Here is a 21,357-nt window from a genome sequence, read left to right as displayed (position 1 = left end):
GACGCCACAGCCGAGAGCTGCAAGACTGACACCGGCTACATCGGAGTCACGATGCACGGCGACTACTCCGATCACTACGAGCGCTTGTTGGACCCCTTCGGGCAGGCTTGCGAGGCCAGCGAGACGTTTGAGTGAGTAATTAAATATTGTATCATGTATACTGTAATAATTATGTCATTGTTGCACAATGAGTGTGTGATTCTCATGTTTTTTGCTTTGCGGCTCGTTTCACAAGACAAAACTCGTGTTTTGATAGATGAGTCCACTGACCGAACAGCGCCGCGAGGCCATGCTTCGCACGCAAAACGTGCCTTCTCATGCGCACACGTTTGCTTCGCCCGAGCCAATTTGCTCGACAAGATGGTGGCGTGACCCTCGGTCAGCTGTTCAGAATAGTTCTGCTCGTTTAGAATCAAGCACAGTATAATAAAGAGTACTATCATACAGTATGGCCACTCCCGCTCCCCGCTGAAAGTGCCGCCCACCCCCTCTCGGTTACCTCACAGTTACCACCTGTCAGAAATGCGCCCAGTAGATCTGTCTCTCTTACTCGCACAAGCATAGTACGCGTTCACCTATACGAGCTAAGACTGTGTGCTAGGAACGCGCCTCTTTCATATTTTTGATCGCCAGTGTCCGAGGTGTGCTCAACGTGTGTCGGTTCAAGAACTAGCGACAGGCGTTACAAATCGCCCGGCGTGTCCGATCTCCTTACTTCATACATCTGTCGTGCTAAACTCAACTATATTGTTATCCACAGGCCCGCCCCAGGCGACTCGTTCGCATACCTGGACACTTCCGAAGGCGCCTGGTACCGCGCGCGTCGACTCTCACAAAAACACGCCGCCCTACTCGACGCGGCCAAAATCGTGGCTCTCACGCCAGGGGACAAGTGCCGACGGCTACCGAAAGACTTCGCTGCCATACCCGAGTTCTGCGCTCACTTGAAGACTGACAAGGCACAGGTATGTACTATAGTGACATATCTGTCTTTTCTACACAAGCTGCCATACTTAACGCAGCAAGAGTCGTGGCTCTCACACCGGAGAACAAGTGCCGACGGCTGCCGAAAGAATTCGCTGCCATACCGGAGTTCTGCGCTCACTTGAAAACTGACAAGGCACAGGTATGTACTATAGTGACATATCTGTCTTTTCTACACAAGCTGCCATACTTAACGCGGCAAGAGTCGTGGCTCTCACACCGGAGAACAAGTGCCGACGGCTGCCGAAAGACTTCGCTGCGATACGGGAGTTCTGCGCTTACTTGAAGACTGATAACTCTGACAAGGCACAGGTATGTACTCATTACCATCATATCAGACCGTTATCGTCCACCTAACAGGTGTCAAGTGCTTCTTATACCTGTAAGCTGCCACCATTCCGTTAACATTTCAGTCTACCGGCCATCATTCTGCTTAGCGATATTTCCCGCCCAATTTAGTTTGATAATGACGAAACTCACGTTTTGCACCTTGGTATGTTCTATAGTGACATAAATATCTGACACCAGGCCCCGTAGCCGAATGGCATTTCTGCGAAACGAAACGCCATCTGTCGCGCCAATACGCTAGAGCGATAGAGATAGATAGCTACGAAAGAGACATTATCGTGAGCGTTTGTGCATTGGGGTCTGCAGCTTTGCTGGCATATTAGAGTTCTGCGCACACTTGAAGACCGATAACGCTTACATAATCTGACCCTAGATTTTTTTTTTTGTAATATTTTTGTACTTTTTTTATATCAAAAATAATATTTTCATATTTCTCAACAGCTCAAAGACCAAGTGCAATGCACGGTAGTCTCCAAATCTGGTGACATTCTCAACGTGTCCCTCGTGAACCTTGAGACTGGTGCGACACTCGGAACTGGCACCGTGCAGCGCTGGCTGCCGCGAGTGGACACGCCAGCTCCTGCTCCTGTTGCTGTCACTCCTGTCACTCCTGCTGCTGCACCTGCTGCCACTCCTGCAGCTGCTGCTCCGGCTGCACAGGCTAGTGGTGAGTGCACACAGCTGGGAGACCAACACACTATTGACTATAATGGCCAATAGCGGTCGATATGTTTAACGTGTCCCTCGTGAACCTTAAAGCGCATCTCGATATACCGCGGCAATCTATCGAACATTACCATTACATACCATTATTAATCTATCGAACCTCTTTACCTCCTTACGTCCGGCGCAATATCTCTGACGTAATCTATGTTATGAAAATTGCTCAAAACTATGTTGACTGTCCGGATCTCCTGTCAAGCTTGAAGTTCTCAGTCCCCTCACGCCTTTCGTGTCGCGCTAAACGAACGTTTCATATCCTCTACGCTAACACTAACTTTAGGAAGAACTCCTTTATTATAAGAGCCACTAAGTCTTTCAATCAAATATGCAAGAATCGAGACCTCATCGATCTGTTCTGTGACAGTTTTGCATCAGTACGCACTCTACTGACCCATGACTTCTCCCACTGTTAACTCTCAAATAACACATAAATAGGTTAGTTTTTTTTTCTTTCCTTTTTCTCTTATTATCTTATTGTTTGTTCTCAATCATTGCTCAAACTCATTACTGCTGTAGGAACTTTAAATACTGATACATACGTAGTACTAAATCTTCAAATATATTTCAAAATCTTCTGTAACTTTGCACGTATGTACTTTGCCCAGTTTTTATCTGTGGAAACTTGTTATTGGCTCATTGTTTTTATGTTATAAGCCTTATTGTAACTTTAGCTGTAAGTTTTCCTAACAAATAAAATAAAATAAATTAGCTCTCTCGAAGGTGCCGCGCAACGAACCATTCAAAGGAGTGTTCGCTCGCAGTTGGGACGGATGTTTGTATATTTCAGTTGGCTCGCGCGCCGCAAACATGGACAAGGAAAAGTGTCGTACTTTAATTAAACTATACGGATCTAAACAGTATCTATGGAACAGTAAAATGTAGTGAATATCGCAACAAATCAAAATTTTGGTTTCTTGTGAATAATATGATAAATAATTATAAATGCAGCTGCGTCCATTGTTGGCGAGTACAAACTCGTCGAACATTGGATCGCTTGCCGCGCTAAAGTTCAAGATGGTGCTAAAAGTGGCTCGCGAGCCAAAACACACATTTGCCGCGGTCGAATAATGCTCGCGCCGCAGCCGTGCTATATCGAGACACGGCTTTAGAAACTGGCGCGTATGAAACTGGTACTGTACAAAGTTGGTTGTCGCAAGTGGACACGTCAGTTTCTGTACCTGCTGTTGCTACAGTCATTCCTGTTGTGTCACTTTATTGCAGCATTTACACCTGCTGCACAGTCCAGTGGTGAGTACATTCCAATAATTGAGAGACCAACACACAGTGATATCATAGTCTTCAAACTAGGCAAGACGCTGACCGTTCCGGTGAACGCGGCCCGTTTATTATACATATTACTAGTTTTTGCCCGCAGCTTCGCTCGCGTTAGAAAAAGACAAAAAGTAGCCTATGTCACTCTTCATCCCTTCAACTATCTCCACCTAAAAATCACGTCAATTCGTCGCTCCGTTTTGCCGTGAAAGACGGACAAACAAACGGACACACACACTTTCCCATTTATAATATTAGTATGGATACGCCAAACAAGTCGATGAGCGGAGTCGTAAAGTTCTCACTCGTGTAGTTGTGGGTGGAGCGTGAAAGATTCACCGACATTTTCGCAACCGAGAACTCGCCCGGTGGGCAGTCGTGAACTTTGCTCAGATGCCGGAGAACCCTGCATACAAGCGATGTGCGGCATTTTTTATCTGGTAGTGAATGTTAAGAGGGCTTTCGTGTTAAAAATAGTGAAACCGCAACCGAGCGCTCGATCATACCGCGTGTGGTATCAAATTAAAGGGCTTTGCGAGTAGTTTATAAATATATATCACATTATAGGACTTTTTCTACTTGGTTTAACAAAATATGAGAAATTGTCCAAAAGTGGTAATAATTGTACCGGTGAAGGCTCGTTTTCAAAAAATTGGCACAAATCAATAATAGCAATTTATAATCACTAAGGCATAACAGCAATTTAAGTAAACGTTGCAGATTAATTTAGTACAAAACTTATTTCGATGCGATGTAGGTTTTCAAAGAAATTGTCACTTAATTTTAGGTAATTTCTGAAAAAAATTGAATTCGCCTTAGGCTAGTTTACTCTTTTTCAAAAACTTAAAATAAAAATATAGTCTGAAATGATTGTGGTACAGGATATACGAATTACAAATTTACCCGTTTTAATATTCAAAATTGTCCAAATTTTACAAATAAGATCGACTGATTCAGCTCTATACGTGCGTTTTTCTAAACGTGCATTAGAGAAAAATTCATAATTAATTTAGTGAGTTAGTTTTCTAAAATCCAGTCTTATAAAAATCAAGATAATAAGATGCTCTAACTGGAACTTGAATTAAATAAATCTATTGGATAACGGAAAGTGTAGTATTTCACCGACTAAGGGCCAGTTGCACCAAACCACCTGTAAATGTAGGCTCTGTTCGTAAAATTTTACCGATTACGTGGGGGACTTAACGATTTGTTAATGAATTGCGTTGCACCAACCCAAAAATTACTGAACGTAACCGCTAACTGTGATGCCAGGTCGTGAATGAAATCCTACCAACATTTTATGGTAGAATTGATTTTTCATATAGCAACCCAATCATATAAATGTCAAAATCTTTATTTAAAAAAAAACTTAGGCGCAAACTAAACTTTCTTTGCAGCTCTTATCGAAATATTTAACAATTTACACCACTTATGTACACTTGTGTTCGTGGTTATCTTTAATGTATATTCATGACGCATGAAAAGGACGCATCTCTACGACTTTCAAGTGGCTATTTCCAACCTAAAAGCCTTTGTAACAAGGAATGAAGGAACCAATTACCAGGCAAGTTTTCTCATGAGTATTATAATAATTATAGGTAGCTTATTACAGACCTCTTACCCAAATGCATAGCCTTTATTCCGTGAACTAGCTATGAAACAAATTAGCATACTTTTGGTGCAGTACTAGGTAAGTTCAATGTCATACACAGCACACAGCCTATGGCAAAATTTCCAATAAGATTAATGACAAAACTGTTTGTAGTAGCAGACATTTAAGTTTATTTATGTTGATAAGTATTATTAAGTACTAAATATAATAATAAGTTACATGTTGCTTGATTTTCAGAGTTGATTTACACCATTTGATGTGGACTACAAGATGACAGTTCTACAAGTGAATCTGTTCTAGAAATCAACAAATTATACTATGAAATTAACTGGAAGTCTGGAAGAAACTTGTAGAAAATAAAGTTTTACAAATTATTATCATCAGAATTTCAATTTTGTCAATAAAATATATTTTTGTTACTTTATGTGCCAAATGACTATACAGTCTCCACTAATAGACCCCAACCCATTAAAAATTGTGGTTATAAAATTGGAAATTGAATGCTTATTCTAAAGACCACATTTTCACTGCAATATGTTTGAGGCTGGCATCTATTGGGATCAATCCATTTATTCACATGTTAGAGAACAGCACCGATAGTTTAAATGTGGCCGGCAGACACATTTTTTCCAAGTATGTAAGTTTTCTATGTAATCAAGTGTTTACATAATTATATTACTGTCTGAGTAACCCACAACACAAGCATTATTAAGCTATCATGGAAATCAGTCAATCTGTGTAAAAATAAAGTCCTACCTATAATATTTCTTTTTTTGTAACTTATATCTAGTGTCACAGTTTATGATAATTAGTACTTTATTCATGAACAATACAGGATTTTATCTACCTTCCTGTATAGTCATTGTTTCCCACTATACTCTTATTATAACTATCTGCTTATTCAAGTTATAATATCCTTTTTTTGAGGTGTAGATAAATTACCCATGGAATTATTTACTGTTGTTTTAATTTCACAGAGGTATATTTCTTCTTTCCAGAATAGTAAGTAAAGTTTCCAAATTAGCATGACACAACTAGAAATTATTTTGCCTATATAATTATACTGCTACTGAAAAGTCTGATAACGCTCTGACATGCCACAATATTCACAAGCCCACCCTCAACAGTATGCTGAAAAATAAGTACAGAACTATAAGTGCCTATGAAATCTTAGACTCTGATTTATTTTAGAAATGTTCAGCTTGTGATGTTCTGCCTGCGCAGGACTCACATATCCTCCGTGCCTGATGGGCCTGGGAGGTTTTACCGAGCTAGTCTCAGATGTGGGAGAAAGGGGGTGCAAGGCGAATAGAGAGAAACACCGGTTTCACTTAACTAATCGGGCTTTTATGCCGTTTATTCACACACAAAAAAATAACCTTAATACTATCGCGGTAACGCGGCTTATCCTAGGCGATACCTAACCTTCCCCGGCCGGCCGGGGTTAAACGGAATCAATCTAGGGTGCGCCGGAAGGGCCTACAACTACAGGGACCTATCGAGGGTCAGGAGGTAGGAATCGTAACCCGGCCTAGGCGCGTAATGGACACCCCGGCCCTGATCACGGGAGAGGTAGGATATATAGGTAACCCGGCCTAGGCGCGAAATGGTCACCCCGGCCCTGGTTTGGGAATTCGCTGGTAATCGGATATCAACCCGGCCTAGGCGCGTATGGACACCCCGGCCTTGGTTGTTGGAGGATAAGTGGATGGGAGCGTCGCCGTGAAGCGACGGGGACGGAAAGGGCCGCTGCACTGGCTGCGCGCACTTAAATATGGTCGGCCGGCGATCCCCTCCACTGCGCCGTGCGCTGCCGGTGGGCTCGATTCCGCGCGGGGCGCGCCGCTGTGATGACATGGCGCGCTGGTGACATAGCTATGTCACAAGCTCACAGATTTCGGGAGATAGGTCATGCCGGGCGATTTGTATAGAATACGCCTGTCGCAAGGTCTGCGCAACCCACACAAAGCACCAGTAATTGTAAAGATAATGCACGCACACACCTAATCCACACACACTTGTAGCTGGACGCTCCTATTGCGCAATACACGCGCATCATTTCAATGTATGTGTACACGCGAACGATAAGCGAGCGCGATCGCGCACGCACACAACGATAAATAGCGGGAACGCCTCGCCTCGTTTCCGAGAAAAATGTCTCACTGAGTGAATCGTTTTGTACACCGTTCATTGCGGCGCAAAACACTACACTGTTTACAATATGTTCCTTGTGTAGCCGCAATGTATAATGAACGTTTTAAAGCACAAGCAAACGTAAGGTTACATGGTACAACTCGGAGTATTACGTTGAATTCGTGTTTTATGTGAAATAAAAGGAAATAAATAGTATTTACCTATGAAATGTTATCCTATTCAGGTCACTGCGATGTTTGCAAGTTATTATTGCACACTTCGGCATTTTTGATAAAACTCGTTTTTCGTCGGTGAACAGCGCGCGTGTACACTCGATGACAGCGGACGGCGAACTGGCGGCGGTGTAGGCCCAATGGGCCTACATCTGCGACCAGGCCGCGCGCGGCTTGTCCTCTCTATAGAATTTTTTCCTCTGAGGTTCAGCTGCATCATTTATATCAAAGCAACACAAATTATGAAATACAATTTGAGGACTTTTAGTAGTAGGTAATAATACTTTAAAATGGTTAGAACATTTTGGTGTCAAGAATTTATCCCTGACCGACATGAAAAATTTAGGTATAAGTAAAGTGAATTTCAAGCAGATACTATGTTTGCATTACTATTTTTAGGATATAAAATCTGTATTGCTTTCATGTTGGTTAGCTTTATGTATTTAATTAGCTGAAATACATGCTTGATTGTCAACTTAGCCTTTGCACTAGTCAAACTCAAGATTGCATCTCTCTGTCCGGAGTGTTTACGAATAGTATGAATTCACGTTCATCCCACTGTTTTACTAAAAGCCTACACTATTTATGCTGGTAGAAATAAATAAATTCTCATTCCTATGCCACTGGCATAAGTCAACTTCGCTGTGTCACCGACATAGGAGGAGGATTATTTTGGTCTCAAACTTTGCGACGCCAGCACTGAACATGTTAAATGTAAATAATTTAAGTTGACTACTGCAAAGTTTTTGCATTATAGGTTTATGAAAAAGTTATAAAAGGAGAAATAAAACACAGATAAGTAGGTATGAACAGAAGTATTATAATAACATTTTCTTTACATTTTTTCACTGATATCTTGCCTATGCTGTTGCCTAAAAGTTGTGTAGATTGTCCCAACACATTTGCTTCACACTAAAATACTTCATTTCGTAAGTCTCATAGACGTGTATAGTTTAAAACGAAAGTTGATTCCTGTCGCGAGATACGATTTTGAAGGTCGGATTTTATACAATGTTTGTCGTTATTCTCGCCCTGATTTCGGATGTCATAATGGATCCACAACTTTTTCCAGGATATTTATTATTTTATTCGTGATTCCAAATATACCAAGACCCTTTTAAAGACTGTATTGTCGACAAATAGTTTTCATTATTTGCTGTCGAATTTTGATCTCATAGGACGCACTTGTGAATTTCTTACAGCATCGATCGATTATATATTCAACTGAAGCTCATTCTGCACTCGATCTAAATATAAACACACACATTTATTAACAAAATAAATTAAATTAAAGGTGTTTACAAACACAAATCGTCGCGCAATTAAAATAACCTTAAAACCACTCTGGTGTGTCACTGTCACTTTTTTATGTTTAGTTACTTCCACATTTTTACTGTTTTAAACGTTTTATAAGTATTTTACATTGCTAATAGCTCAAATTATTTTAAAATAAGCATAAACTCGTGAAATACGGGACAAATTCAAAACATTGGCCGCCATTTTGGTTCCTAGATTTACCTAATACGAGCCGTTAACCGTTAACCGGTGCTCTGGCACCGGTTAAATGAATCGTAACCCTTTTACTGACGGATGGCATGGTGCAACGCAAATATGGACTTAACGGTCGTCGGAGCCATCTTTAACGATGAAGGGGGCGTCAAAGTGTGCTGGTGCAACCGGCCCTAAAACTATCAATTTTACATTCTTTTGACGTTTTTTTTGAAAGCAGCCTTAATATAAGTAATGATTCGTTTCCAGGTCCCTCAGAGCCCCCGCAAGTATCGCGGCCGCCTGTGACGACGGGCGGCAGCTACGTGCTGGTGGACGCCGCGGCGCCCGAGCGCGCCTTCCTGCGCCCCGCCGCCCGCGCGCGCCAGGGGGAGTTCGACGAGATCGTGTGCGAGGTCGCTCTGTACGGCGCTGCGGGTTAGTTCTCCTACCATCCCATCTAACTCATTTCTCTTCGGTCGTACTGGCTCACCGATGATCCTTCTCGGCCAAGGGTGGCCGCAATTAGGCCGCAGGCGATGGGCCATCACACGCGGCGGAAACGAGTGAAAACATAACGTTGGCGAGGCCTTACGAAAACTTTCAGTGTTGCCTTTTTATCATCTCTTCTTATTAATGTGGCCGTACCATCAAATCCACCTTTTCCTTAATCAGTAATTACTAATTGCTATATGATGTTTTGCCTCTCATTTATTGCACTTTCTATTCAAGGAGCCTAGCCAAAATGACAATCGTTTGCAGAAAGTACTAAAACATATAAAAAAAAAAGAAATGTTTCATTATGAATAAAGGACTTTATAAATAAACAAACACTATACCTTGATCGTTACTCTATCTATCAATCCTCCAAACTAGTGCGAAACAAATAGAGTTTCACTTTCTAGCAACGAATATCGTCTTGACTTAACCCTCTATCACAATTTATTGATAACAAACTGGTTTCCCCCACAGAAGACACACCACGGCTAAAAGAGCTGCCAACAGCGGGTCAGACGGTCGTAGCGCGGTTCACGGACGGGCATCACTACCGCGCGCTCGTGCAGCGAGTCAGCTCCAAGCTCAAGCGATGCCTGCTCGAGTTCATCGAATACGGTGAGTACTCTGGCCAAGCGCGGATCCAGCTTCGTGCCCAGGGGGGGGGTCACGTGGTAAAGGCCCAGGCCCCAGGGGGGGGGGTCACGTGGTAAAGGCCCAGGCCCCAGGGGGGTTAAGTGGTCTATTTGTATGGCCAACCTAGGCTCCAGGAGTGGGGGGACCCCCTTAACCCCCCCTGGATCTGCGCATGCTCATGGCAATGTTGTACCTTTTATTGATACTTTACTATTATAGAAATCTACAATAACCCACATCTGTCTTTTTGCAACCTAAATCATTAACTTATCAGTAATCTCTTTAACTACCAAAACAGCAGCAATTGACGCGCTCGGCTACAGTTGTCACACAATCATGACTCGCTCTACACTAAGTCAAAGAAGGGTTAAATTCCCGAAACTGAGGTATTTTCTAAAATTCACACGGTATTGAACCCTGATCTTAAGCGGAGAAACAAGCTTGACATTGTTATCAAAGAGAATATAGAGGATTATTGTAGACTTTATACGGAGTTGTATTTATCTTCTTTTTTTTTAATACCACGTCGGTGGCAAACAGGTATACGGTCCGCCTGATGGAAAGCGGTCACCGTAACCTATGGATGCCTGCAACTCAAAGGGTGTCACATGTGCGTTGCCGACCCATTAGAAACTTGTACACTCCTTTTTTGAAGAACCACATACTGTAGTTCATCGGGAATACCTCGGCAGGGTATTCTTTGTTGATACTAAAGTAGCACTCCTGTGCTTCGCAACATAAGGGTAAAATTAAATTAAATTAAAATTAAAATTCATTTATTTCAAGTAACGAGGACTCATACAATAAATAATAATTTCATTACACATTTACACTATTTAAATATAATTACAAAATAAATAACACTATATACTAATATTCTAGAGACTAGGTACTACTTTTATTGATTGCTATGCTAAACATGCCTGTCGCAGCAATGGCGAATATATAAACAGTCAACTCTGCCAGCAATCATAGCCAGGGCGGTAAAAGGATCAGCCAGATAATACAAAATTTTGTCTGCAGGCAACGCAATGGTAGTAGAAGACCTAGACTCCCTCTGTCCGTGCCCACCGCAGTTCTCCCTCGACGCTCGACCGACGCTCACGTCGCACGTGACGCTGCAGCTGACGCAGGACTCGTTCTCGGACGCCGCCACCGCCTACTTGGACAAGCTGAAGGACGACGCCACCGAGTTGAAGCTGGTGAGTGTTGTACGCAAATGACGCTGCGTGGAATTATAGACGGGCAACCAAATCTGTGCACTTAAAGGCGACAAAATTGAAAAAGGGCTCACCGGCCAACTGTCTTCATAAAACGCGTGCCTTCCTAAACCTTGACGCTGGCGAAATCATCGACGAGCCATAACACATAAAATTTATTAAAAATGTAGGGGCTAAGATTTAATTCCCATATAAAATTTGAATTTCGCTCCTTTTTTTAGTACTGCAATTTTCAAGTAACTCCGCATAGGCGTATTAAAATACACATACAGTTTTGGTGCCCAGAGCCAGTTAAATTTTCCACCTAAACGACGACATAGTTGGCTCTAATGTAAATATGCAAGAATAAGATATTTGTAAGAATTAAATATATATTTAATTCTTACAAAATGTAATTTAATGGATGACTGTTATTGGCCTTCTTATACGTAAGCAGTAGTATGTCTTAGTTATATTTACGGCTGTTGTTATCCTGAATACCAATAAAATAAAAATAAATAAAATAAATGCTCCTGAGTAAACTTAGTTACTTACCTCAAAACTACTGCACTGCTGACTTTAGATAATTGTTAGGAACGGTGCTACAAAGTTTTTTTCTTTGCCTATGTTGAGCATTGAGTTTAGTCAGGCTCTATTTCATCCTCAATATTCTTGACGTCGGTGTACTAAATAAATGCTTTTTTGTATTTTTATTTTAAAAAGGTACCTTCTTTCTCAGAGCATTCCATCCGGCGAGAAGACTGGTCCCAGTAAGACTCCCGTCCGTCTGACCGTGGTCGAGACCAATGAAGACGTGAACCGCACCGTGGACGCGCTCTCCACGCCCGAGTGGCAGAAGATCCTGCAGCGAGGCGGGGACGTGCTAGGTAATACCACAGTTTAGTAAACAGTACTATGCATACTTCCATATACCACACAAAGACAAGCGCGGATCCAGCTTCGTGCCCAGGGGGGGTCACGTGGTCTATTTGTATGGCCAACTTAGGCTCCAGGGGGGGGTCATGGGGGTCATGACCCCCCTGATGATTTCTGTACCTTGTCACATTAACATCTTGTTTAAAATGTCATACGAAGTTGTCAAATGATTAAAAACGACAAGGTACAGAAATCATCACTTATTTATGCCGGTGACTGTACCTAATATTGTATTTGAATGTATCTGACACATAACTGAAATAAGTGTGTTATTCACATTTTTGTATTTTAATTTCAAATATATCAATTAATCACAAATTAGACGGAGTTTCACTACCAAATCGTCCAAGAGAAAATTAATTTTTCCCCTCACTAGCTCGGAAACGCGTGTTTTGTCCTTCAATACCAGCGGGTAAAAACGCATTTTATCCACTAGTGGGTAAAGTGATTTGACCTTGAATAAAGTCAAATTAACTGCTTTCAAATTGGTAAAAGTAGGTGAATCTAGTAATAAAGATGATTTACCACCTGTGGAACTACTGAAAGCAGTGATAAACGCATTTTTTGCGTTGTAGTTTCCTCGCTATAGTGAGGGGAAAAGTTTTGTGTTACACTCGGGTGCAAATGTATTTCTCGTGTGTTAAAAAACTCGCAAGTTCAGGATTCTATTCTCGAACCACTCGCTTCGCTCGTGGTTCAACTATAGAATCCTTTCACTTGTTCGTTTTTCAATTCCACACTCGGCGTTAAAATACAACTTTGCTCCCTTGTATAACAAATACCTATTGTATGTTCTAATAATTTATGAACACATCTTCAGAAACGGAAACGTACCACTTCCACCAAGTCACATACGTGGACCCGCCGGCGACCGGCGGCGAGATGGTCATCCTCGACTGTAGTCTACTAGAACACGCTATGGTTTCCGGACACGTCCAGAACGCTGAACACGCGCGCAAGGCCGCAGCTCTCTTGCCCCGGGTATGTCCCACTCGGTCTCACAGACCTAACAACACAACATACACTGCAGTCTACTAGAACACGCCAAGAACGCTGAACACGCGCGCAAGGCCGCAGCTCTGTTGCCCCGGGTATGTCCCACTCGGTCTCACAGACCTAACAACACAACATACAGTGCAGTCTACTAGAACACGCCAAGAACGCTGAACACGCGCGCAAGGCCGCAGCTCTCTTGCCCCGGGTATGTCCCTCTCGGTCTCACAGACCCAACAACACAACATACAGTGCAGTCTACTAGAACACGCCAAGAACGCTGAACACGCGCGCAAGGCCGCAGCTCTCTTGCTCCGGGTATGTCCCACTCGGTCTCACAGACCTAACAACACAACATACAGTGCAGTCTACTAGAACACGCCAAGAACGCTGAACACGCGCGCAAGGCCGCAGCTCTCTTGCCCCGGGTATGTCCCACTCGGTCTCACAGACCTAACATAACACCCCTTCGTTTTTGCGTCGGGGGTTAACAACATACACTGCAGTCATAACTATTAACAATACGAATAAACCTTTATCTAAAATTAATGTTTTGTTACAGTTGGAGGCATACTGCAATAGCGCGCTCGCCAAGGATCCCTACCTTCCCAAACCAGAGGAGCTGTGCATCGCAATGTGTCCCACCAGTAAGTAGCTAACTAATCTAACCTTATTGTTCTGTAATATACCCCTCTGTAATAATATGCCCTATGGCTAATCTCTTCCAAATAGTGTGTCACCTGTACATTAAATAAATCATAGATTGTATCGGTCTATACCTTTTACTTTACGGTGTTTGGCAATCTGTTACCCACAATCCGTTATTACAGAGAAGCAGTGGCTCCGCGGCGTGATGCTGCAGCAGGAAGGCGGCCCCGGCGGCGCGGAGGCGCAGATCCTGTTCTACGACCGCGGCGACCTCGCCACGCTGCCCGTCTCGCAGCTGCGCAAGATGATGCCCGAGTTCGCCAGGGACGTTCCCGCCGCCGTCTGCACACTGGTCATCAAAGGTTAGCGTGCACGCCGATAGATGGTGCTGTATAGTCTGGTGGAAATCCTACATCGCGCTGTTAAAATTTTGCAGAAAATAATGGGGATGAGTGATGGATTTCGGTTGTTGTCCTTGTGGATCGCTTGGACTTGCGAGTTATTGAATGTTTTATTGAATATACTACACGGACTTACACCTACTTCGCTAAATTGCGAAAATTAACTTTTCAAAGTAATGATCTCATGATGATTGTAATTAAATTTTCGACTGAGGTGTTAACTTTTATTTTACTATAATTTTGATTGGCAGATTTCCCCGAGCAGCCGACAGCAGAGCAGCTAGAGCGCGCCAAGAAGCACCTGCAGGTGAGCCCCGCGGGCGTCGGCAGCCTGCGCGTGACGCGCGTGAGCAAGCACGACGTCGGCGAGTACCTCGTCACCGCGCCCGACCTCATACAGGCCATACAGTAGGGACGAGCGTGCGAGTTCCGATAGTGTTAGGACCCATTTAGACGGTACGAGAACTCGTATACGAGTTTTATTACATTGCGGTATTTGGTGGCTCAACAACAGCCCGCAATGTAACTAAAATCGCATGCGAGTTCGCACGCCGTCTAAATCAGGCCTTATTTATGAGATTCCGAACTAAGAGGTACCACATTTTTGCTTAATATAGCTAGATCTGTAAGTAAATGTTGAACAATGTTGGGACATTCCACAAGAAAGTTGCTTACGACATGCAATTAGAATAAGAATAGTTTATTATTAATAAGAAATGATTACAATAGGTACATTTGTCCTGTGGCCCCACACTAGGCTAAGCCTGTCACGTGGCAGCATTTCAATTTGTCTATAGTTCAGATGTTTCAACCAGTTCTTAATTACATGTTTTGCTTCTAAAGGGGACTTTTTAGAAGCAAAACAATTCTTCTAATACTTCTGAAGACGCTAAGAAAGCGGAGTTGTGTCTGCCAACCTCTCATGACTTGGTTATCAAATCGGCAGTATTTTCACGAGCTTTACGGATTTGATTGAAATAGTTACCAATACAAGGCAGAAGCGTGTCGTAAGTTACATTCTCATGGAATGCCCCTGCAACCGGTAGTCAGGGTTCTTAACCAGCATTTTTATTAATATTTATCTGTTGTGAAACTTGTGAATTGTCATCAGCTTTTTCAACATATCAATCATAATAAATCGATGTATTTTACTTAAGATTGTACTCATGTAACCTCAGTTATGGTATTTCGTGTTCGCTGTTAGACTGACAATGTAACCAACATTTTTCTGTGCCTACTGTACAGTCCGGTAAAAAAAAGTAGAAATTGGAAAGTGGCAATATCAGTGTGACCTCGTTTTCTCACGGCCGCTGTACACATGGGGCCAACGGTTGGACCAACCCTTGGTGGAACCCCTTGGCCAAGCGTGTAGAGGGCTACTTGTTGGCAGTTGGCGCTAGCGCTGGCCGGCCAACCGACTGGTATCGGTTTTTTGTCCACACATCAAAGGATCTTGACGCCAATGCCCAACTGCGTTCACACGTTGGCGCCTCATTCAGTTTGTCGTCAGCCGTCAGAGAGGACAGTAGTGAGAGATTTACGAAAATAAATAGTTTATCTATACCAATAATAGTGTTGATTTTAGGAAATACAATACCCTTGCAAATTTTTTATGTATTGCCTAAAAAAGATAATTAATGTGCTTATCAGAATATTCAAAAAATTGTTAATATTTCAGATAATTTATTTTATCACGAGGTTATTATTTATTAATTAAATTTTGCTGACAACGTGAATGACCTAGAATTATCTAGCCTTTTCCATTCTACGTCCATCCTGTATGAAGGGCCAATGCCAAGTGATTGGTTCACCAATGTGTAAACAGCGACTCTTATTTTGGCCAAGGGGTTCCACCAAGGGTTGGTCCAACCGTTGGCCCCATGTGTACAGGGGCCATCACACATATTGTTTAGAATGTTGCTACTTTCTGATTTCTACTTTTTTTGCCAAGCTGTACATGTGACAAATCGTTAATAAATAAGTAATCATATTAGCACGTAATATGTGGTGACGCTTGTAAGTAAAAGGTACCACATTGTCACTTACTATAAGTGTGACATTTGCTCGCATATTTATAACTGATACCTGTTAGATTGTCCTTAAGTGTAAACCACATGTACCTTTTGCTTGACAGGGGATCATATTATCTTTGGATTGCTGATAATGATGAATCCAGCCAGGCAAGTATGGTCACGCGATAAACGATAAAACATCTGGCTGTCCCTATCGCACTTAGGAATAGTGCGATAGGGACGGCCAGATGTTTTATCATTTTTCGCGCGACCATACTTGCCTGGCTGGACCTTTTTCTCATTGAGAGCCACATTTATCCTTGCTTGTTTTTTTAGGTATAGTTGTAATTTTTATTTGCTTTGATAAGTTGACAATTTATGAATATGGAGAAAAGATTACAATCATTTTGGTGTATTTCTCATTTTTTCAGTTTATATAGTTATAAGATTACTTTCAGTAATAACTAATAGGTTATGTTAGTAAATTACATATAATATGTAAATAAATACCGCGGCTTACTGATATTGACGGATCGCAATATTTACCTCTAAAGTTAAATTATGTGTGCATTCTATGTCGCATTTTGTGATAAATATTGTGATCTGTCAATATACTAGACTACACATTCAGTCGCATTCAATTACATCTACACAGTTCCGTGAACAAATATATCTGAAAACGTAGTCATAAGTCATGTTCAGATATGTATTTATGTTCGTGTAAGTTTGTACATGTAGTCTTGTACCATGTACCTAAACGAGACTGCAGTAAATATTTAGATATTTCAGTACATATCGGAAAACTGGACAAATTGACGGTTGAACTCTACGAAATAATACATTAGAATCGAGTGAGCCGAATTAAAATACGGCCAAAGGGAGTGTTTTAAATCCATAGTCCATACATACTAGTTAAGAATTTCCCATTCGCGCGTTATTGTACATTTTTCAGTAGGTACTGTAAAATGAATTGTATGCTATATTATATATCTGTCAGTATTGACCACTTTTATTGATATTAATATCACTATATTTACTGTATGTTTTTGTCTAGAGATTTAATTTATCTAATACTTTGACATTTTCTATTCGTAAGTTGACATAAGCATGTTATTTGTTATAAGTTACCGATTATTACTGTCTGATCATTATTAGTTTATAATAAGCGTAATAATTAGCAAATAATTAATAATATACGGATTTATATGAAAGCCAGCAGATAAACCTTAAAAATGCACAATAAGAAAGAAGACATCTCAGTAGTTAATATCCGGCAGCGGCGACGCGATCGGTATGTGGCTCTCGCACGCGCCGCGCGGCACGGCAGCGCGGCCAGTACTGACGCGACCGGCATCCTCCGGTCCCGCATGTACTCGCTGCACCTCGCTGCGTGCGAGCGCTACTCAAGGACAAACCGCGCGGCGTAAAAATTGTTTGAAGAATTATTACTGGTTTTTTACTGTGACAACGCTTTAGTTTTGTCAGTGATAGTGCATTTTTAGGATAGACGTATTATTTACCTTGACTCTGTCAATAGACCTTTAGATGGCTGGCAGTCCTCAACTATGCGTTTCTCCAGAAACTTCCTGCCTTCAGCTAAACTGTGGAATGAATTGTCGCCTGCGGTATTTCCGGACCAATACGATCTTCAAATCTTCAAGAAAGAGCGTACACCCATTTTAAAGGCCGGCAACGCACCTCCAACTCTTCTGGTGTTTGAGGAGTCCATGGGCGGTAGTTATCGCATAACATCAGGCGATCTGTCTGCTCGTTTGCCTCCTATCTCATAAAAAATACTTGTCAATATTATTCCACCAATACCTTGTTCTTGTAGATATTTACCTAAAGCCATAAATTAAATATAACATACACATAGACGGCGCCACAAAAAATTGTGTGGTGTATTGTATGCGCGTTTTAGGCGGTCGCATTTTAATGTATGGGATGGTATGGTCTTCTTATATTTAATCTATGCTAAAGCTTCTTGGGTATTGATATTTTTCCTGTTTTATATTATTGTAGCCGGGTACACAGACCCCGCGAAGAATACGGGCGTTTGCTCATGTGCATATTTGCCGCCATCAGTTTTCCCGACAACCACGGGATGAGGGGTGGTGTTATTCTTTCCTGATGCCGGTACCACGCGGCAATCGCTTTTGTGGTTAGAACTTTCTTGTGTGGTGTTCGCTTCCACGAATTTAGGTTTAAAGAACTTTATTCCTCAAAGAAATTTAACATTCGCTTAAAGAGAAAATCACTTTTACCTTTGGGTACATATTAGAAAAAATGGCAAAACAAATTTCATAATTGTTTTCGGCCATTCATCCCCAATGACGAACGGGGAGGTCAAATTATTTCTTTGAGGTGTTAGTCAACCTTTGGCTAGCAATCTTTTTTCAACCGCCTAATACCTAGCCTGGTGATTCCGTATCTCGGGTATCTCATTATTACCCTAAGTTTTGATGTAATGTGGTCACGGACAGACTGTATTTCATCTTGGCGAAGAAAATAGTTGAATAGTATTGACGTCGCTAAAGATATAGGACGTTTTTATTATTATTCGAAGCCTGCTGTGTCCCACTGTTGGGCAAAGGTCTCCCCCTCTTTTTCCATTCGTCTCTGTTTGGTGCTATGTCTAGCTAACCACTCAAATATGAGTCCAGGTTATTCCGCCTTCGCCGACGTGGTCTGCCGGATCCCCGGTTTGACCAAAGACTGTCTGCGTTATTATTTTCCGTAGTTTTTCTCAATTTATTACTTTTCGCACGTGGCCATGTGAGAATCTTCACTTGGTCGGTACATTGCATTGAAGGAGGGTACACTGCCCACAACAATAAAATTATGAGATGTTCGAATTCTTGGTGTTTACCACGAATGCAAAAAAAGTTTTAATTCCAGGGGTCGCATTAGGGACTTCACTCGTATATGACATCTATTTCAGTATTATTCCTCGTTCAGATTTGGTTTTGATACTTTTGATGAACGTTCATTCAGTAGGTGAACGTGTGGGTGATCTTAAAAGGAAGACTGCCTCCGAGTACAGCTGTTGCATATTCCGTAATTTTTAACCCGACTTCTTTACTGAAAATAAAGGAGTTTTTATATATTCGGGTTCATTTTATGTATGTTACCTGATTACTCAGAGATCCATGGTCCGATTTCAATAATAATTTTTTTTGTTTGGAGGCTACCTCCAAGGTGGTCCCATATTAATCCGAAGCTGTTATGATGAGGGAACTCCTCAATTTTTAAAGGTATATGTATGGTGATTTCGGTGTTTTCTGAAACTCAAGCAGTTTCTCTCGAAAACTAGCACTTTCATAAAGTGAACCTCAGGATGATGATTGTTCTTTTTGAAGTCGGTTGTATTTTTTTGTAAAAGTTTTTATTATGAACAAACAGTTTAAAGGTGATGACCCTGATTGTATTCCCAGTCATCGCTATGGGAAAAACTTCGTTGAGAAGAGTATAATATACAGTACATGTGTACTATTTTTTCCATTACTTGGCAAAATAATTAGTACCTTTTTATGAACGCTTCCATGTTTTCCAATTTTAACTTATTCACGGGTGATTAGCTTATTCACTATCGACGTGGTATAAATAACTTCGGCGTATCGGATAACTAGTGCATAATGTACTAAATATCTCGAGCAAGTTTTCATGCCTACCCTCAGGTACTGCCTGAATTTCAACATTAAAGTTTCTAGACAACTGCTCCACAGATCGGAGGCGGGCCCGAAGAGCCCCCATATCATCCTTAAAAAGCTGGTAATTATTTCTATTTCCAATATTTAATTTATCTATGGGTGGGTCATAATACACACCCGTCGTCGTACAATTTCCTTGTGGGGTTTGATTTTCAATTATGAACCATTTTTCCTTTAGAAGTTTTTCATTACGTTCATGGAACAGATCTAATGTTTGTTTTTCTTTTCTTTCTTTACATGTTGAATCATCTTTCTATCATCATCTGGAATGATGCAGAAATTATTCCAGATGTGAAACTGTGCGCGGAAGCGCTGTTTGCCTATCGATAAGTGCGTGCTACTTTCGTTCCGGAGGTCGCGGGTTCGAACCCCGACTGAGCACCACTGAGTTTTTCGGAATTTATGTGCGAAATGTCATTTGATATTTGCCAGTCGCTTTTTGGTGAAGGAAAACATCGTGAGGAAACCGGACTAACTCCATTAAGGTCTAGTTTACCCTTCGGGTTGGAAGGTCAGATGGCAGACGCTATCGTAAAAACTAGTGCCTACGCCAACTCTTGGGATTAGTTGTCAAAGCGGACCCCAGGCTCCCATGGGCCGTGAGCAAATGCCGGGATAACGCAAGGAGGATGATGATGATGTGAAAACGGGACGAAACAATGCATAACTTACACCGGCGGGACTACTGATGGTTAATAAAGTTAGTTCTAAATTATACCACTATCCAGAGATGCACTATCACATGAGGCCAGTTAGCGTTGTTTTTAGCGTTCCGTACCGAAAAGGTACAAAAGGTTGTTTATTTTATAGATTGACTAAATGTTACGCCGCTATGTAATTATTTTGTTCTGTCCTTCGGCCGGAAAGCGTCAAGTTTCCGACCGCTGCGATAAACGAAGCTACCCCTTCCCGGCTCCGTCGAACAGAAAAATAGTATACACACCTTGGCCAGTAAAAGAGAAAGCAGACATGTGATCAAAAAATTTCTTACTTTACTCGCTTGGGTATGTAATCATCAAGCTACTTAACTATCTGTTCGGCGAAAAGAAACGACATGTCAGTTAAAATAACCAGTACTTATCATTTTTCATCTGTGACTTAAGGTGCAGTTACACGAGCAACACAATTGCCAGCAATTCGAAAATCATTGCCGCGTTGTACTTAGTTGGTGATTGCTCGTATGTGAATTGCTGACAATTGTGTTGGCCGTGTATCAGCAACGTTATGATATTATTTTATTGCTTTGATGTTGATGACATCTTCAATTACAAAAAGGTTAACATCAGTTGTAAATTTGTACGTAGATCGCGGTAGTTCCTCTGCTTTGTTTTGTAAACATTATATAACAGCTGTAGCCTGTATGGCTGGCACAGGAACGCGTATATCGACCGCGAAATGTTGCTCTAAAATTTTCAATGGACTCTATTATCATGTCAAATAAATGTGACAGCTGGTAACTAGTCCTGCCAAAAGCAACTGAGTGGCTACCAGTCTCTTGGGACTCCTATGCTAGCCCCATGTAAATAATGAGATA

General features: G+C 41.7%; 2 protein-coding genes and 1 long non-coding RNA gene across 3 annotated transcripts; 2 read left to right on the top strand and 1 right to left on the bottom strand.

Annotated features, from left to right (window-relative positions):
• The first annotated feature begins 3 nt into the window (after positions 1-3).
• On the top strand, positions 4-2,052 carry LOC125239496. The gene is made up of 3 exons (XM_048147110.1): positions 4-131; positions 761-965; positions 1,774-2,052. The coding sequence occupies exons 1-3, from the start codon at positions 52-54 to the stop codon at positions 2,050-2,052; spliced, it is 564 nt and encodes a 187-aa protein (XP_048003067.1). The 5' UTR covers positions 4-51.
• Positions 2,053-8,105: 6,053 nt separating this feature from the next.
• Positions 8,106-8,833, bottom strand: LOC125239299. The gene is made up of 2 exons (XR_007178516.1): positions 8,638-8,833; positions 8,106-8,552 (listed from the first exon to the last, which is right to left on the bottom strand). It is a non-coding gene; the product is annotated as an uncharacterized LOC125239299 (long non-coding RNA).
• A 36-nt stretch (positions 8,834-8,869) lies between these two features.
• On the top strand, positions 8,870-20,277 carry LOC125239495. The gene is made up of 9 exons (XM_048147109.1): positions 8,870-8,876; positions 9,064-9,231; positions 9,766-9,906; positions 10,948-11,126; positions 11,863-12,010; positions 12,880-13,040; positions 13,615-13,699; positions 13,883-14,062; positions 14,353-20,277. Exons 1-9 carry the CDS (start codon positions 8,870-8,872, stop codon positions 14,511-14,513), a joined length of 1,230 nt encoding a protein of 409 aa, XP_048003066.1. The 3' UTR covers positions 14,514-20,277.
• Positions 20,278-21,357: the final 1,080 nt, after the last annotated feature.

This window comes from Leguminivora glycinivorella, chromosome 25 (genome assembly GCF_023078275.1).
Source record: "Leguminivora glycinivorella isolate SPB_JAAS2020 chromosome 25, LegGlyc_1.1, whole genome shotgun sequence".
Taxonomy (NCBI): domain Eukaryota; kingdom Metazoa; phylum Arthropoda; class Insecta; order Lepidoptera; family Tortricidae; genus Leguminivora; species Leguminivora glycinivorella.
The sequence above is the reverse complement of the archived record's forward strand: the minus strand, read 5'-3'. Positions and strand labels throughout refer to the sequence as shown.

Bases quoted from the DNA above. Each gene is read 5' to 3' on its own strand.
- LOC125239495 (XM_048147109.1), top strand. The intron at 12,011-12,879 runs GTAATACCACAG...ACACATCTTCAG, and splicing joins GCGAGGCGGGGACGTGCTAG to AAACGGAAACGTACCACTTC. The intron at 13,041-13,614 runs GTATGTCCCACT...GTTTTGTTACAG, and splicing joins CCGCAGCTCTCTTGCCCCGG to TTGGAGGCATACTGCAATAG.
- LOC125239496 (XM_048147110.1), top strand. From the start codon at position 52: ATGCACGGCGACTACTCCGATCACTACGAGCGCTTGTTGGACCCCTTC. The intron at 132-760 runs GTGAGTAATTAA...TGTTATCCACAG, and splicing joins GAGGCCAGCGAGACGTTTGA to GCCCGCCCCAGGCGACTCGT. The intron at 966-1,773 runs GTATGTACTATA...ATTTCTCAACAG, and splicing joins TGAAGACTGACAAGGCACAG to CTCAAAGACCAAGTGCAATG.